General features: G+C 44.0%; 2 protein-coding genes across 5 annotated transcripts; both read right to left on the reverse strand.

Moving 5' to 3' along the window:
• Positions 1-224: 224 nt before the first annotated feature.
• On the reverse strand, positions 225-7,920 carry LOC148885660 (uncharacterized). Of its 4 annotated transcripts, none has more exons than XM_089018578.1 (8): positions 7,628-7,920; positions 6,827-6,939; positions 6,103-6,219; positions 5,802-5,969; positions 4,354-4,761; positions 2,075-3,102; positions 1,089-1,115; positions 225-540 (listed from the first exon to the last, which is right to left on the reverse strand). In XM_089018578.1, the coding sequence occupies exons 1-8, from the start codon at positions 7,788-7,790 to the stop codon at positions 240-242; spliced, it is 2,325 nt and encodes a 774-aa protein (XP_088874704.1). In that variant the 5' UTR covers positions 7,791-7,920; the 3' UTR covers positions 225-239. The 4 variants fall into 4 exon arrangements, with proteins under 4 accessions (XP_088874704.1, XP_088874707.1, XP_088874706.1 ...); XM_089018581.1 differs by having other exon boundaries at positions 402-540; positions 2,395-3,102; XM_089018580.1 differs by having other exon boundaries at positions 402-540; positions 2,289-3,102.
• Positions 7,921-9,651: 1,731 nt separating this feature from the next.
• LOC148885661 (somatostatin receptor type 5-like) lies at positions 9,652-12,583 on the reverse strand. The gene is made up of 2 exons (XM_089018519.1): positions 11,906-12,583; positions 9,652-10,459 (listed from the first exon to the last, which is right to left on the reverse strand). Exons 1-2 carry the CDS (start codon positions 12,581-12,583, stop codon positions 9,776-9,778), a joined length of 1,362 nt encoding a protein of 453 aa, XP_088874645.1. The 3' UTR covers positions 9,652-9,775.
• Positions 12,584-16,266: the final 3,683 nt, after the last annotated feature.

The raw sequence follows: 16,266 nt of genomic DNA on the forward strand, positions 1-16,266 counted from the left end.
AAGTGCCTCACAGGACAGGGGAGGAGGAAACATAACTTTTTAAAAAATGATGTGAGATCAACACACTTCAATGTGAAACAATGACAAATGAACAATATGAAATTTGATACAGATAATTTTCAAATCTACAATAGCGCAAAAAGTGCAGAATGACTATTTTTAAAAGGACTTTAAAAGTGTTCTTGTCTATTTAAAATCCCTTCATAACCAGTATGGAAAGGTAAATGGGGTTCATGATTTCAAGAGCAGACTTGCCAGAACCTTGTCGGCATCAGGATGGTGGAGAGGGTAGCGCTTAGCCTTCTGCAGGTCACGGCTGAGGTAGATGCCGCGACCCAGCATCCCGTCGGCCGATTGCCGGAACCCCGACGACACGATAAGGTCGGCGCTTTCCCGGGTGGTGCCATGGTACATGACGTAACGCCGTCCGTCCTCAGGCACTGCCCCTCCCAAGGGGTCCACGCCTTGCGGAAGTTCAAAGTCGTCTTCGGCCCAATCATATTGCATCCTTCTCCAATTCCTCGATTGACTGCCGCATCACTGCAGGGAAAATAAAATTACAATTATCACACCAGGTTACCTTAATATGGCTTATGCAAATGAAAAGGCCAACATGTTAATATACTACTGTCGAGCAACTACAGCAGGTACTTCTAACCACTCGATATGTCATAACGAATGATCCCATTTAACAGAATTGGTCTAAAAATTCTATACTCCGAATCGTGTGTCCAGAGTGGTACTGCCAGAAATACTCATGTCAGACCATTGTCAATTCACAATACTTTGACTTTAGTACAAGTGAAAAGCAATCTTATGTGTGTATGTGTACAAACACATACAAACATTTTCCATCAGAAAAAAAGGCTTAGGATTGTCTCCTGTATTTCTATTTTTATTCTTTTTAGCATTCTACTTTAATTTTGGAGAGTAGTGGGTGTTTTATCTGCACCACACGATGACAATAATAATTTCAGCAACAAAGTTATCATAATCTATTCCATTCTAATATACATGTAATTTAAAACTGGGACTCCGAGTCCCAGTTTTTAGTTTAAAATTCCCAGTTTTTTTATTAATCGACTTACTTCTCCATTAGCATCACACGCGCAAACCTGCAATGACAAAAAATAAAAATGAATCAGAGAAAATTACCATAGCAAGCAGTTGTTGTACAATGCATGATGGTGCAGGTTTTTTTCTTCTTTTAATTGCTACATTTGCTTCTTACGCCATTGTCTTCGACGCTCTTTACGCACCGGCACGTGCTGGTCGTCGTGTGCGTACGAGTACGCGTAAGTGTTTACGGACGTGAGGATGGAGGGGTTTAAACACACGGTGAGAAAGATCCAGGAATTAGTCGGGACCGCAACGAAGTGTCGCTGAAATAAACTCGTTTTTTAATTATATTACATTATTATATAGATATATTAATTACATCAAGGAATAGAGACTTACCAAACGTCTATGAAAATATCCGGGAATGTGTCTGGACCACAATGGAGTGTCGCTTAAATACACTCGTTTTTTATTATATTGTGTAATGGAGACTCACTAAACTTCATTCAATGACAATCTCCAGGAATTAGTCTTGACCACAATGGAGTGTCGTTTAAATACACTTTTTGATTATTTCGTGTAATAAAGACCCGCCAAACTTAACATAATGTAGCAGATGAAATCGGACGACTTTTTAGTTAAAAAAAACATCCTTAATTAGATGATCTGTAAGTTTTACAGGATTGGCACAAGCTACGACCAAAACTTTTAATTCATATCAATGAACTACTCAGGTAGCTTTAGCAGAACGTTTTTGGTCATTCGGCTACACTAGAATTGCAAAAACACTAAGATAAACAAAGACCACGGCATATAAGTACACACGATAGTTGTGTAACTGATACTATAGGAGACAAAATCCTTGTGTGTTCTACATAATTGGCGACCACTTTCAGCTCCTTGTGGGTAGTCATTTTTTTAGCCATGACACGTAGTTTATTCTGCCAAATATCAGAATCAGATTCAAATAATCCAAATGAGCGGAAATGCAAGAAAACGCAGCGGCTGTGGTCACCGTTGGTCCCTGTGGCACTTCATGTGCACTCTGAGGTTAGCCTTGCGGAAGAAGGCCTTCCCGCACACCTGGCACTGGTGCGCCTTATGACCCGTGTGCAAGTCCTTGTGCTTGCTGAGAGACGAGCGGTCGTCGAAGCAGCGCCCGCACACACCGCACGCGTACGGCTTCTCGCCCGTGTGCGTGCGCATGTGCCGCGTCATGTTATGCTTACAGTTGAAGGCCTTCCCGCAATCGCTACATTGGAAAGGCTTCTCGCCCGTGTGCACCCGCATGTGCGTGTCCAGATCGCGGCGGCCGTCGAAGCATTTGCCGCACACCTCGCACACTTTGCCGTTTCTGTGCGTGGCCAGGTGGGCCTTCATCTGGTTGCCGGCGTCGGCGTGAGCGCCGCACACGGCGCAGTCCGTCTGGTGGCTGTCCGAATGGTTGACGAGAGAGACGAGCGAGTGGAACGTGCGGCCGCACACCACGCAGATGACGGGGCTTCTCTTGGGCGGGCGGCCGCCCTCCAACTTTTCCTTCTTCTGGTGCGTGAGCAGGTGTCGCACCCTGGCCGAGTGGTCGTTGAAGAGCTTGCCGCACTGGTCGCAGGCGTAGGGCCGCTCGCCCGTGTGCACCCGCATGTGGCGTCGCATGTTGTGCTGACAGTTGAAGGCTTTGCCGCACTCGCTGCACACGAAGGGCTTCTCGCCCGTGTGCACCCGCATGTGCGTGTCGAGGATCCGGGCGCCGTAGAAGCGCTTGCCGCACACGTGACACTCTTTGCCGCTGTCGTGCGTCCGCAGGTGCGCCGCCAGGTCGTCCACGCGGGCGCCGCACACGCCGCAGTCGGCGTGGTGTTCGTGGGCGTGGTTGACCAGAGAAATGATGGCGTGGAAGTCTTTGCCGCACACCACGCACACCACGCGACCCTTCGGCCTCTGGCCGCTCGCCTGGCGCTCCATCGGCGCTGCATCCGCAACGCTCTCGTGGACCAGCAGGTGGCGTTTCCTGGTGGAGTGGTCGCTGAATTGCTGGCCGCACACCTGTCGAAAGAAGTCTGATTAGTCAGAAAAAAGGAGTTTCAAATGACGGTCCCGGTGGGGTCATACAAAGTGTACAACAAATTAGTGAACTAACGAGTTGTCCAATATGAATTCAAGAATAATGACTGTTATTGTGCTTTAAATGGAACAATTTACCATTTTAAGTTGGGACTTTAGCAAGCTTCACAAGTTTGATTTGCTTTCGCGGGCCAAATGAAATGATGCGGCGGGCCAGATTTGGCCCCCGGGCCTTGACTTTGACACCAGTGGTTTGAATCATTGATTGATCTGATGTCAAATGAATAAATTGGGATTGATTCACATTTCGGAATCAAAGTACTGTATTTTCCGGTGTGTAAGGCGCACCGGAGTACAAGGTGCACTCCCAATGAATGGTGTATTTTCAAACTTTTTGTCCAAATACAAGACAGCCGACACCATCAGAAAAACGTTTTATAGCATCTAAAATACCCAAAACACACAGGCTGATATTTCTGTCAAATGCAAAACACCAATAAAAATGGCTTAAAGTTGTCCAAAACTACTTCAAAATGACCTCGGAGAGGGCGAGTTTCAGAAGGTCTCGCCCCCTTGTTTGCGACGTCACGTCAGGACGTCTTGCCTTGCTCGAGAATCAAAACAATGCCTTGAGATTCGGAGAAGATGCTTTCTTGTTACTCATCCAGTTATGAATATGATTCAAATAGTTCTGAGAAATGATTGCAATCGATTAAAGAAGTCCTTCTGTATCATTTTGAAGCGTCTGGACTTCAATGTAGCGTCCCAGAAAATGCACAAGATGGCACCCAAGCTCCGTTGGAAATGGGCTGATTTGTTTGCTGGAAATTTGTGTCAACTAGTATCAAATAGTAGTCTTGGTGCAACACACAACGATACACCATCGCATTATTTATGTGTTTTCCTTCTAATTTCGCCATGAACACGATGTTTTCAGACCAAAGTACCCAAAATGCGTTGTGTGTCGCTTTCTCGGTTAGGAGCGTTCCTGACGTGACGTCAGGAATCGTCACCAACTTGAAAACAAGACTTCCTGAATATTCAGCGCAAGTCTTAAAACGTAAAATATAGCTATATGCCGTGGAATCGTTGCAAAATACGCTCAGTAGAAGTCATTTGAAGTCATTTTACAAATTATGGACACAACTTGTCCGGAGGCGTCGGTTGTCCTTGAAGAAATTACGGATGGATGAGTGTAAATGGCCAGGATAGAATAATTGCGATTATGCTTACGTGGCAGGCGTAGGGTTTCTCTCCCGTATGCCGACGCATGTGCCTGGTCAAGTTATGGTGGCAGTTGAAGGCCTTGCCGCACTCGCCGCACTCAAAGGGCTTCTCGCCCGTGTGGACGCGCGCGTGCATCTCCAACGCCTTTGCCGTGCCAAAACCTTTGCCGCACACGTCGCACACGTTGCCCCTCATGTGCGTCTTGATGTGACTCTCGAAGCCGTCATCCGAGTCGAAGCGCTGGCCGCACACCCCGCACACATCTTTGGGGTGGATTTCCATGTGATTGGCCAGCGAGATGATGGCGTGGAAGTTCTTCCCGCAAACTTTGCAGGTGAAGGCGGCCTTGGCCTTCCGCGTGGTTTTCTTCTTGGGCTCGTCGCTCCCGCTGGGTTGCCAATCCTCATCGCTGCCCTTCAGAAGTCAATTCCGTCACGAGCACGTCCAAAACATTTGACCAGAGTCACGTCAGTGAAAGGCAATGCTAGCCAATCGTCACCGTTTGATTGCATTTGAAATGACATTTAACTCATTCACTGCCATTCCCGAATTTATTCTGGAATTGGAGATATGACGTTGAGCGTCATTCCCGAATTTCTTCGGTTCCTTCCCGCGACGGAGGCAGCATTTGCCTTTTGTACAGCCGCCCCCATTTCAAGCTCAGATAAGTCCAGATTCATACAACTAAGGAATTAACTCTTTTTTTTCCTGATGAAAGAAGAGAGTTTTAAGGTTTCTTACGCCGCATTGAATGTTTATGTAGTCCTAAAAAACTCAATATGTTTCTGGGTCCTAGAATTCGAGTGACAATGACAAAAACCCTGGCACTGGAGTGGACACATTTTCGCACATCGTCTGGCAGTGAATGAGTTAACTGCAATTTCCCAAGGTGCCGTTTTATCGCATTCAGAAAATTATTTCAGGGGAAGAATGCTCATTTCTTTTCACATTTACAATCATCAAATGTGCATGTGACCTTTAAACTCATTCACTGCCATTCCCGAATTTATTCGGGAATTGAAAAGTATGATGTAGTGCGCAATTCCCGAATCTGTTTGGGTTTAATTTGTTTTCTTGTGGGGGTGCAGATAAAGCGCAGGTCAGACCTCTGGCAATGTTTTTCCCTCCCGCTAGGGGGCAGCATTTGCCTTTTATACAGCAGCCCCCATTTCAAGCTCAGATAACTCCACTCGCATATAACTTTCGAAGGAACATTTTTTTTCTGATGAAAGAAGAGAGTCTAATGTTTCGAACGCTTCGTTGAATGTTTATGTAGTCTTAAAAGTGAATATTCTGTGGGTCCTGCAATTTGAGTGAAAATGACAAAAACCCTGGCACTGTAGTGGATACATTTTTGCACATCGTCTGGCAGTGAATGAGTCATCTGTTGATTCATAAAATCTGTTAATTTCTATGGGAGAAGGTAGTGGTTTTTTTGTTGTTGTCCCGCTTACCAGGCCTTGCGTGTTTAATGAAGACACATTGTCATCTTCAGCATTGTCGACGACGCCGTCCGCTTGACATTCCACTTCCTCCTGGTGGACCACCTCATCCTGATGGTCACATTGCTTGGGCGCCTGCGTCTCCCGCGAGCTGCTCGGCTCATCGTCTGCTTTTATAAGCTGGAAGCACGTTTGCTCCATGTTAATTGCGCATTCTTTAGGCTGAATTGTCCATGCGCTAGAAAAGCGATTCTTCACTGACATTTAGTCATAAGGTTTAAAAGAATAGTGAGGACAAAGAGTACACTCGTACCTTTTTCATACACTCCTGGCCAGTGTCATGTTTCTCGCTGCCCTGCGTGCACATGTGCCTGGTGAAGTTGCGTTGACATTTGAAGGCCTTTCTGCACTCTCCGCACGTGAACGTCTTCTAACCCGAAGAACAAGAAGAAAATATTAATATTTTTAGAGCGTGTATCAGATGGTTGAATGATGCTTTACATAGAAGACAGAACAGTATGAACAAGGATACAATGCTTTCTTTCAACTAAAGTAGTGCTTTGCCGCCATTATGGAGAATGAAGAATTTAGGATTAAATTGTATAAAGAGGTCATTCACTTCAACATCAGCCACGCTTTTCCATAATGTGGTGGTATCGTGTTGCCAAGGAACTACATTCTGTCAAAATGAATTGAGGAGCTTCATTTCAACCAAAAACGTGCTTTACCACCATCAGGTGATATCTTGGTGCTACAGAACTCTCTCAATGTGAAAAAAATAGTTGTTTACAGTTATTTGGTGGCATCTTGACATCAACAAACTATGTTCAAGTGAACGTAGGCCCTTTGTATGAACTAACCGAAGGCTTTGTTGGCATCTTATTGACAAGGAAAGAGTATATTAGTCGTATTAGAAATAACTCCTACTACTTTGATTCCTTTCATCACTGTGCTGCTGTGAAATGTAAATTTCTCCACTGCAAGACTAATAAAGGCAAATCCAATCCAAAAGAACAGGTGGCCTCGGTTGGGCTTACCTGCTCACTGATGGTAGGATCCTGCTCGAGCGGCGCTTTCCAGTCGCGATCACACACCTCATCCTCAACCTGCAGCAGCTCATGTCGCACCAGCACAGATGGCTGCGCTCCATCTTAACAAAACACAGAAGCGCTAATTTTGTTATATGATTATCCATATTTCTCTCTCTCCATCGGCACTCATTGCAAAAGTATGACTGCATGATTAGCGCATCTATTTTAATGCCCGTAATTTATTTCACATTTCAACGTGCAATACCACTTACCAACACAATATACACAGCGGATGTATGAGAATTTAATATTATACAATATATTATGGTCAATATACTATTACAATTAAAAATTTCAACTATTCATATTACAAACAAATAATTTACCTGTTGATTCTTAAACGTTTCAATTCCTTAACTGAAAATAAAGTATGATGAAACATTATCTTAAATTGACAAAGCAGAAAAGGCAAAAGTTGTTTTGAATCATGACCACCGCACATAATTGACACTGTTAGAGGAACACAAACAAGTCTACCATCGCTCTAAGTTTCAAGCAGTTTAGATTCAATCACTGCAAAACAAATCATAATATCGAAGTTGACACTGATCACTAATTCATAGTTGCGCGTTCATGATGGTTCTGTCAGAATTTCATTTAAGCCTTACGTTTTGCACGACTCACTAGCGGCCTCTTTTGTCCACGAAGCAGCAATGCAAATGGTACGAGCTCCAATGAAGTTGTCCAAAGAGATTTTCACGAGTTTAATTTCTCGGAATTTTCAACAACGTTGGAAAAGAAACGAACCTTTGTGTTGTACGAGTCGTTGGTGTCGCTCGAGCTCCAGTCTGGAGCGCAGCAGCTCGTCCTCGAGGCCGACGATGGTGCCTTTGACAGCTTGGAAGATCTCCTCGGCGGCCGCTCGAAGACGCTCGTTGACGGCCTCTTGGAGACGCTGGTAGCTCGACATGACGCAAGACGACACTTGGACGGCAGCGAAAAAAATGCTATGGAAAGAGAGCTCGAAAACAAAAACAGAATACTTTAGCGGTAGGCAGGCAGGCAGACGCCCGAATATCGATTCGAAGCAGGGACGCTCACTTCGGCGTCTTCTTCTTCGTCTCCCGCAGAGAAGTGTGTTGCTTACCGAAAGTCACAGTGCTGCCCCTGGCGGGACATTTGTGGAACTACACGTACTTTTGCATTTTTACCAAACGCTTTCGAATTTTTATTACTTTCAGCAAGGTGTTGGACATTTGAACAGCTGACAAAAATATGTATTCATTTCTGGCATCAATATTTCTTTTAGTCATCGTATTACTGTAAATTAAATTGCAACAACATTAAAATGAATTGCTTTATTATCCCTATTACGTTTATTAAAATGAGCAATCTCATGAGTATTGTAAACACGTAGATATATTGAAAAAAAAAATCAGCCACAAAATTATCACGGCCCACTCAGTTTATATTAGCTACACTCACATATCTAATCTATCTCCATTTGTCCAAGTGAACAAACAAACAAACGTTCCAAAACCAAGCAAAAGGGCGCAGCTGGCGTGTCTTAGCAGAAGCAATCACATTTATTGGGAAAGACTCCAGAATTTTAATCAACACTTCAAATGAGTGGCATTCGACTGGTGAGCCTGCAGCATAATGAAGAGGTTACAACACACACGCACACACAGACACAGACGTCACAGTTACAATAATTAGGTAGTGTGTGTGTCAATAGCACAAGACTGCATAGTGTCACTGAAATGACTCAGAATCACACACACAAAAAAACAACAACAACAAATGAATCATAATGAGACTGACATCACATGCAACATCGAAACGTGGATAAAATCCTCTTCCATGTTTTCTACGCAGCTCAGAGGACACCAAAATAAGACAACATATTACAAATACTTTTCATGTTGTGCACCATCACCATGTATAATGTAAAAGCTAAGCCTATCCCGCATTGACCGGGATAGACCACCCTGTCACCAGCCAGTGGCGTGGAACATATCGCCAAAGAATTAAATGCCTGCCCGACTGAAAATATCCGGTTTCACGTCAACAAACAACAGTATGATTGTCATTCCAGGTAAGGACACTTACAAACGATGTATTGGTTGCCAGTCAATCTCAGGGCACATAGAAACAAATCGGGTGGTCCCGAATCCATTTCAAGACACTTTTAGAAAAACAAGAACCGGTTGTCAGCTAAGGTCAGAGAGTATAAATGGCAGCTTATGATGGACGGTTAATATCAAGACACATTAATGAACTGACTGCTTGCCAGGTAAAGTCGTAACACTAAACTCATTCGCTTCCAGACGTGCAAAAATGTGTCCATTCCAGTGCCAGGGTTTTTGTCATTGTCACTCAAATTCCAGGACCCACAGAATATTGAGTTTCAGGACTACATAAACATTCAATGCAGCATACGAAACCTTAGACTCCCTTCTTTCATCAGAAAAAAAGTGTTAATTCCTAAATGATATGGATCTGGAGTTATATGAGATTGAAATGAGGGCGGCTGTCCAAAATACAATGCAATACATACAGATTGGTTTATATAGCACTTTGAAAACAGCTGAAAGTGGAACAAAGCGCAAATATGGAAAAAAGGCAAATGATGCCCTCTTGTGGAAGGGAAAAACATTGCCAGAGGCCGTGGCAAGCGCTTTATCGACACCCAAGCACGGAAAAACAAAACCCGAACAAATTTAAAACAGATTCTTTTCTTCCAGACAGTGTATTGTAGGTGTTCAAATACCAAAGACCACAAGCACGTCAGGTATTTGAACACCTACAATACACTGGAAAAAAAAGAATCTGGTTTAAATTAGATATCAAGTAGACAGGATGAACAAATTTGGAAATGGCGCTCTATGTCAATATTTTCAATTCCCGAATAAATTTGTGAATGGCAGCTAATTAGTTAATGACGATACGTGTTCACTTCACTACCTTCATATTCCAAGTGGCCAATATTTCCAAAGAGGCGCTTTGCGGCCCATTGTCATCAGGCATCACTTTTGCGGTCCCGTTTGCTTCGTTTCCGAGCAAAGGTGTCGCTAGGGAGGCCATAGCGGCCTCAAGGTCTCTCGCACCAGACATGATTTGTCCTTGGGGATTCTGCTCAGGCCCCTCGTGCTCCGTTAATAAAGGCTCCAGACCCAGTGACGAGCCACCTGCCATTCCATTACTCTCCAGTCTCAAGTCTTCAGTTACTTCCGAGACGTCGTCTTGTTGGAGTACTCGCCTCAGGCTCTCCCTGGGTGCCAGCGCCTGCCCGCCGCTCCCCTTTGGCGTCTGTGGCTGGGTGGCGTGGGTGTCATCCACCTTACGGGTGGCCCGGCAGAGGGCTTTGCGGAAGCCCCTCTTGAAGTTATCTGACATGAAGCCGTAAACCACCGGGTTGGCGCAGCTGTTGGCGTAGCCGAGCACCACCACAAAGTAGTACAGGCCCTGATATTCGGGGGGCAGCGCCACCAGCAAGTTGAGCACGTTGAGCGCGTAGAAGGGCAACCAGCACAAGACGAAGACTGCCACCACGATCACCACCATACGCGTCATCTTGCGCTCCGACTTGCGGCGCTTGGCCGAGGCTGTGTGGACCTTCTTGGCCGAGCTGCGCACCTTCAAAGAAGAATCATAATGCATGATATCAGAAGGACTATGACAGATATTCTACATGAGGTCCTCAGATAAATTGTTATAACTTCCTGGTTTCACTGAGGTAATCCGCTAACTAAGCTAGCTGATTGTTTGCTTATTTCTTTTCCAAGCAAAGTTCCCACCACATTTAAAGGACACCCGACGGCATTTTTTGTTTCCTGACATCAGAAAAATGTTTCATAGCATCTAAACGATGAGAAGGTTTCTTCAGCCGTCATCTGTACAAAAGTGAAGGTTTCGGACGTTTCGCCTCCTATACAAGAGGCTTCGTCAGCGAACTGTATAGGAGGCGAAACGTCCAAAACCTTCACTTTTGTACAGATGACGGCTGAAGAAACCTTCTCATCGATGGACCACTCCTGTACGACTGAGAGCTTACACAGACCCATAGCATCTAAAATACCCAAAACACACAGGCTGATATTTTTGGTCAAATGCAAAATACCAATAAAATGATTTAAAGTGTCCCAAAACTGCTGCAAAGAGACCTCGGAAATGGCGAGTTTCAGAAGGTCCCGCCCCCTTGTTCGTGACGTCACGCCATGATACTCCAGAATCAAAACAGAGTTCAGATTCGGAGAAGATGCTTTCTTGTTACGCATCCAGTTATGAATCTGATTCTGGAGAGGAAAGCATAAATGTTTGGAATCGATTAAAGAAGTCTTTCCGTATCAATTCGAGCCGTCTGGACTCCGATTTAGCATCCCAGAAAATGCACAAGATGGCGCCCAAGCTTCGTTGGAAATGGGCTGATTTGTCTGCTGGGAATTTGTGTCAACTTCTGTATGGTGTTACCACAATTGGTAGTGTTGGTGCAGCACACAATGATTGATGATGATGCTATTTATGTTTTTCCTTCTATTTTCGCCCTCGACACGAATCTTACGCCTACCTTCTTTATGCGTGTTACCGCAATTGGCTGCAACACACAACGATTCACCATTGCATTATTTATGTAGTTTTCCTTCTAAATTTGCGACCCACACAATGTTTTCAAACCAAACAAAGTACCCAAATGCATTGTGTGTCGCTTTCTAGGTCAGGGGCGTTCCTGACGTGACGTCACGCATTGTCATCAACTCGAAAACAAGACTTTCTGAATGTTCAGCGTGAGTCTTAAAACGTAAAATATAGCTACATGCCGTGGAATCTTTGTAAAATGCGCTCAGTAGAAGTCATTTGAAGTGATTTTACAAATTATGCACACAACTTGTCGGGAGGTGTCGGTTGTCCTTGAAAGGAAATGTGAGATGCTAGCGTGATCGGAGTCATCTTTGTTCACACCCACAACGACGCACCCCCTCTTCTTTTCACATCTGCAAAATGTTCACCAGCCAATCTAAGCTCCTTTCCGTGCAGATGTCGATCGGGATTCACAAACACATGCCGACGTATTGTAAATATCACCTTGAAGACGATGAGCAAGTAGCAGAGGCAAATGATCAGCAGCGGGCACAGGAAGCCCACGGTGGAGGTGTAGATGATGAACGCCGCCCTCCACACCCTGGCGGGCGCCGGCCACAAGATGTTGCAGTTGCCGCCCGTCTTCTGGATGTTGGCGAAGACCACGACAGGTAGGACCACCAAGAAGGACAATGCCCACACGGTAGCGTTGACCACCTTGGCAACGCGGGGGCGTCGCCAGCGGGCCGAGCGGATGGGATGGCCCACCGCCAGATAGCGGTCCACGCTCATGACGGTCAGGCAGAAGATGCTGGTGAACTGGTTGATGGAGTCCACCGTCATCACCAGGCGGCACATGAAGGAACCAAACGGCCACATCTGCAGTGAGTTCTGCACGGCCAGGAAGGGAAGACCCAGCATGAAGAGTTCGTCGGCAATCGCCAGGTTGAGGATGTATATGTTGGTCACCGACTCCATCTTGGAGTGATGCAGCACAATGTGGATGACGAGCGTGTTTCCGCCAAGACCAATCACGCACACGATCACGTAGATTAGAGGGATGAGAATGCCCTCAACGCCGGGTCCCGACTGGTCATCCGCCGCTGTCGTGTTGGTGACGTTCAGTAGAAGTACAGAAAAATCCTGGAACGGGGCGCTGGTGTTCTCCATCGCTGCTTCCATGTTGGTAAAACGGCACCTTTGCTGGGAAGGGGGAAGGAAGAAAAAAAACAGCGCTGTTTACTGCAGTGAAAAAAGTTAGACAGCTAATGGGGCAATCAGAGCCAGGCATAGAACATTAGAAGTAATCAGATTAGCTTCAGGGAGAAGTCTACTGCTCCCCCAACCTTAGATCAGGGACTGGCACCGCCAACTCTCCCCATTCTGAATATGGTGTATCTCGGGCCAGAGTTACCAGCATAACTTTAGTTCGCTGACGAAGCTCTTCAGATGAAGAGCGAAACATCCGACACCTCCAAAGAAGTACCGATGATGGCTGAAGAAAGCTGTTCATCCATGGACCGCTACTGCACGACCGAGAGCCGACACATACGTAAAAGTATGTTGGACAGAAGTATGAATTCACTTTATTATTATTTTTAATTTTATTTCAGGGTGAAGTCTGAATAGGCAGGGACTCTTTGGATGTTGTGCTAAAAGCTAATTGCACTAACGTTCGGGGACAAAATGTCAGCAGGTTGTTCTGCAACCATCCTAAAGGTCAGTGGGGCTTGAAAGCTCAGGGGTGAATCACATGCACACACACACAAACACACACATGAAAATGGCTTTTGATGAGCGATTTGATATTTTACATGCATTTCAAGAGTTTCGCACAGCGTTTTTGAGTGTGCATGACCATTCCTGCCACTTTTTATGATATAATTTCCAACTTGCATATTAGTGTAACATTATATATTTTTCCCATTTGCAATGTATCACGATTTTGTTTTTTTTTTTTTTGCATTAACTGTCATAGTATGTGAAGTAGTCAATTTTACCCGTTCCCATTTTTGTGTTGACTAAAGCACTGGATGTTCTTTTCTCTTTCCTTTCTTCAAAACAGTTCTAAAATATCCCAATGCGATAGAAAATACGTTGTTTCTCTTTTCAGGTATGTATATAACATCTCAAAAACAGCTGTTGCTGATGTCACCTATTATTTGACTGTTTTGTATGGATTTTAACATACGGGTAAAAACGACCCACAATATAATCGTGATTTTTTTTTTCAACATAATATGAGGATTAAGTTTCGACGAATCTTGCCAAAGCACAAACATTTTATCTTACCGTTGGATGATGACTTTGCCTTCTGGTTAAAATGCAAGCAACCGAATTTCACCGGTCGGCAATTTTGCTTAGCTCATATCCACGATGGATCGTAAGTGGACGCTGCCAGGATTATCATCGTATCGTCATCATCATCAGCAGCCGCAGCAGAAGCAGCAATCGAGCACTTGTCCGCTTGTAACTAGGAGACAGCTTGTCAAGTGGGAGGTGTTCGGATGCCAATCTATGTGTGTGTATGGTGTGCTTGTGTGTGCATGTCACAAGCCAGGCTGCAGTGATTCGTGGACCTTCCGCAAAGAAGTAATGGTAGATGCAACTTGACTTTTTATATTAGAGCATCAAGCTGTTAAATAACAAGTGCAATATGTATTTTTGGAGTGTGCATGTTCTCCCTGGGTCTGCGTGGGTTTTCTCCAGGTCCACCGCTTTCATCCCACATTCCAAAAACATGCATGGCAGGCTGATTGAACACTTCAAATTGTCCCTAGGTGTGAGTGTGACAGCTGGGACCCTGTAAAGTCAATTATGAGATTTGTTTCTACCGGTAAATACATTTCACATGCATAGAAGACAGTTGTATAAACAAAAACGGCTGAGAACTTTCCACCGAAATTGGGAAAGTCTTTGGTATGGTTGGTGGCTCAAGCGTTTCTTAGAATGTTAACTCATTCACTGCCAGACAATGTACAAAAATGTATTCACTCCAGTGTCGGGGTTTTTGTTATTGTCACTTGAATTCCAGGACCCACAGAATATAGAATTTTAGGACTACATAAACATTCAATGCAGCGTAAGAAACCTTAGACTCTATTCTTTCACCAGAGAAAAATGAGTTAATTACTAAATGATATGGGTCCGGAGTTAAATGAGCTTGAAATGAGGGCAGTTGTCTAAAATACAATGCAATACATACATATTGCTTTATATAGCACTTGAACAACAGCTGAAGCTGGAACAAAGCGCTACTATGGAAAAAAGGGAAATGCTGCCCCCTTGTGGAAAAGAAAAAAAAAAAACTTTGCCAGAGGCCACGGCCAGCACTTTTTTGGCACCCAAATTTGGGAATGGCGCTCTACGTCATATTTTCAATTCCTGAGTAAATTTGTGAATGGCAGTGAATGAGTTAATGGCATGACGAAAACTAAACCTTGCTTCCTAACATTCATAAAAACTATTAATTTAACATATTTGTGACATAAAAAACGGGATGCACTCATGCCCCAGTCACAAATGTAATTTGCGTTTTAGGGCATGTTGTCCACCTTTTCTTTTGAATGGGTCGGAGGACAAAAGCAATGCTCGATAGCCGAACATTGGCAAACACAAAGTCGATCAATAGTTCGTTAGCAAAGTGTTTTGTTATTGCACAAAGACGTGGGGTTCGTTGACGTCTATGTGTCAGCGTCTTGTTTGACAAGGTTATCCAATTGAGGTGCCCTGGTTGGTAACCGTGGAAACAGAAGCACATGGTGAATAATGACACCTTGGGAGGTTTCAAGAGCATTGACAAAGAAACCGGCCACTACAATTAATGTTCATTTTTGTATTTGGAATAAGGGTTTGCGGTGTTTACCTGCATACTTAAAAAACTGCTATACTTGCTGGTACGGAGACGAAGTCAAACTATTTCATCGGAAGCCATCAACATCATATCAGTTGTGGAGATGAAGAGCACCCGAGTGCACTCTGCGGCAACAAGGAGTTGATTTTGGTGAGAAAAAAAGGTGATATTTATGACACAACGTATACATGTAGGACGATTTACAACAACCTACAACTGCTGCGGTTTACTTCTCTTTGGAGTCTTCCACATTGTCACATCTTGTTCGGTGTATTTTAATGACTATCACAACATTAATCAGCAATTGCTAGAATAATCAAACAGAAATCAACATTAACTATTCGTTTACGGATGATGTGTCACGAGACGGTGAGGAGCGTCTCCGGCAGCTGCAAGTGAAGCAACAATTTAGGGAAAAATTCAACAATGGCGGTAACAATTTGAACTAAAATATCAATCATAATGAGATTATAATCAGAATAATTGTTAGCTGCTTAAAAAAATCTGAACATAGCGATGATAAATGTGTTTAGTATTAATAATAATCACGTTTTCAGGTAGAGTGTAAAATAAAAACGTGAAATTAACTAACAACAGACAGTGACTGACTAAAGTATCGTAGCAACACAAAATGTACCTTAAATAATGGTATACTTAACATATTTTTATTTTGTTTGTACACTTGACTTTAGTGACTTTCTTTCGTACACTTTTCATGACGGCGTTCTTTAACGTCTTGGAAGATTGTGTTACGACTTGTATGAAGTTTAAAAAAAGCCAAGAGGCAAACCGTTATTTTGTTTTTCCTTCCGCGTCGAGTGCAGCACGATAATTCAGAAAATAAAACAGGTCAAATACCGTCACTGCCATCAAAAACAAAACAAAAAGATGAGAATATTCGGAATGGACGACGGTGGGTTCATTTTATCGCAGTTATGCTTTCAAGTGGATTGGCACACGAACCTGTTTATTTGGGGGTTTTAATCACTTCATGTTGTCAAAATAAAATACA

Source organism: Hippocampus bargibanti, linkage group LG17 (assembly GCF_051943395.1).
Source record: "Hippocampus bargibanti isolate YZ-2025 linkage group LG17, ASM5194339v1, whole genome shotgun sequence".
In the NCBI taxonomy this organism is placed as follows: domain Eukaryota; kingdom Metazoa; phylum Chordata; class Actinopteri; order Syngnathiformes; family Syngnathidae; genus Hippocampus; species Hippocampus bargibanti.

Coding starts and splice junctions, on each gene's coding strand:
- LOC148885661 (XM_089018519.1), bottom strand. CDS start 12,583: ATGGAAGCAGCGATGGAGAACACCAGCGCCCCGTTCCAGGATTTTTCT. Junction 10,460..11,905: donor ACTTGCTCATCGTCTTCAAG/GTGATATTTACA, acceptor TCTTCTTTGAAG/GTGCGCAGCTCGGCCAAGAA.
- LOC148885660 (XM_089018578.1), bottom strand. CDS start 7,790: ATGTCGAGCTACCAGCGTCTCCAAGAGGCCGTCAACGAGCGTCTTCGA. Junction 3,103..4,353: donor AGAAACCCTACGCCTGCCAC/GTAAGCATAATC, acceptor TTCTTTCGACAG/GTGTGCGGCCAGCAATTCAG. Junction 541..1,088: donor CGTGTGATGCTAATGGAGAA/GTAAGTCGATTA, acceptor TTTTCCCTGCAG/TGATGCGGCAGTCAATCGAG.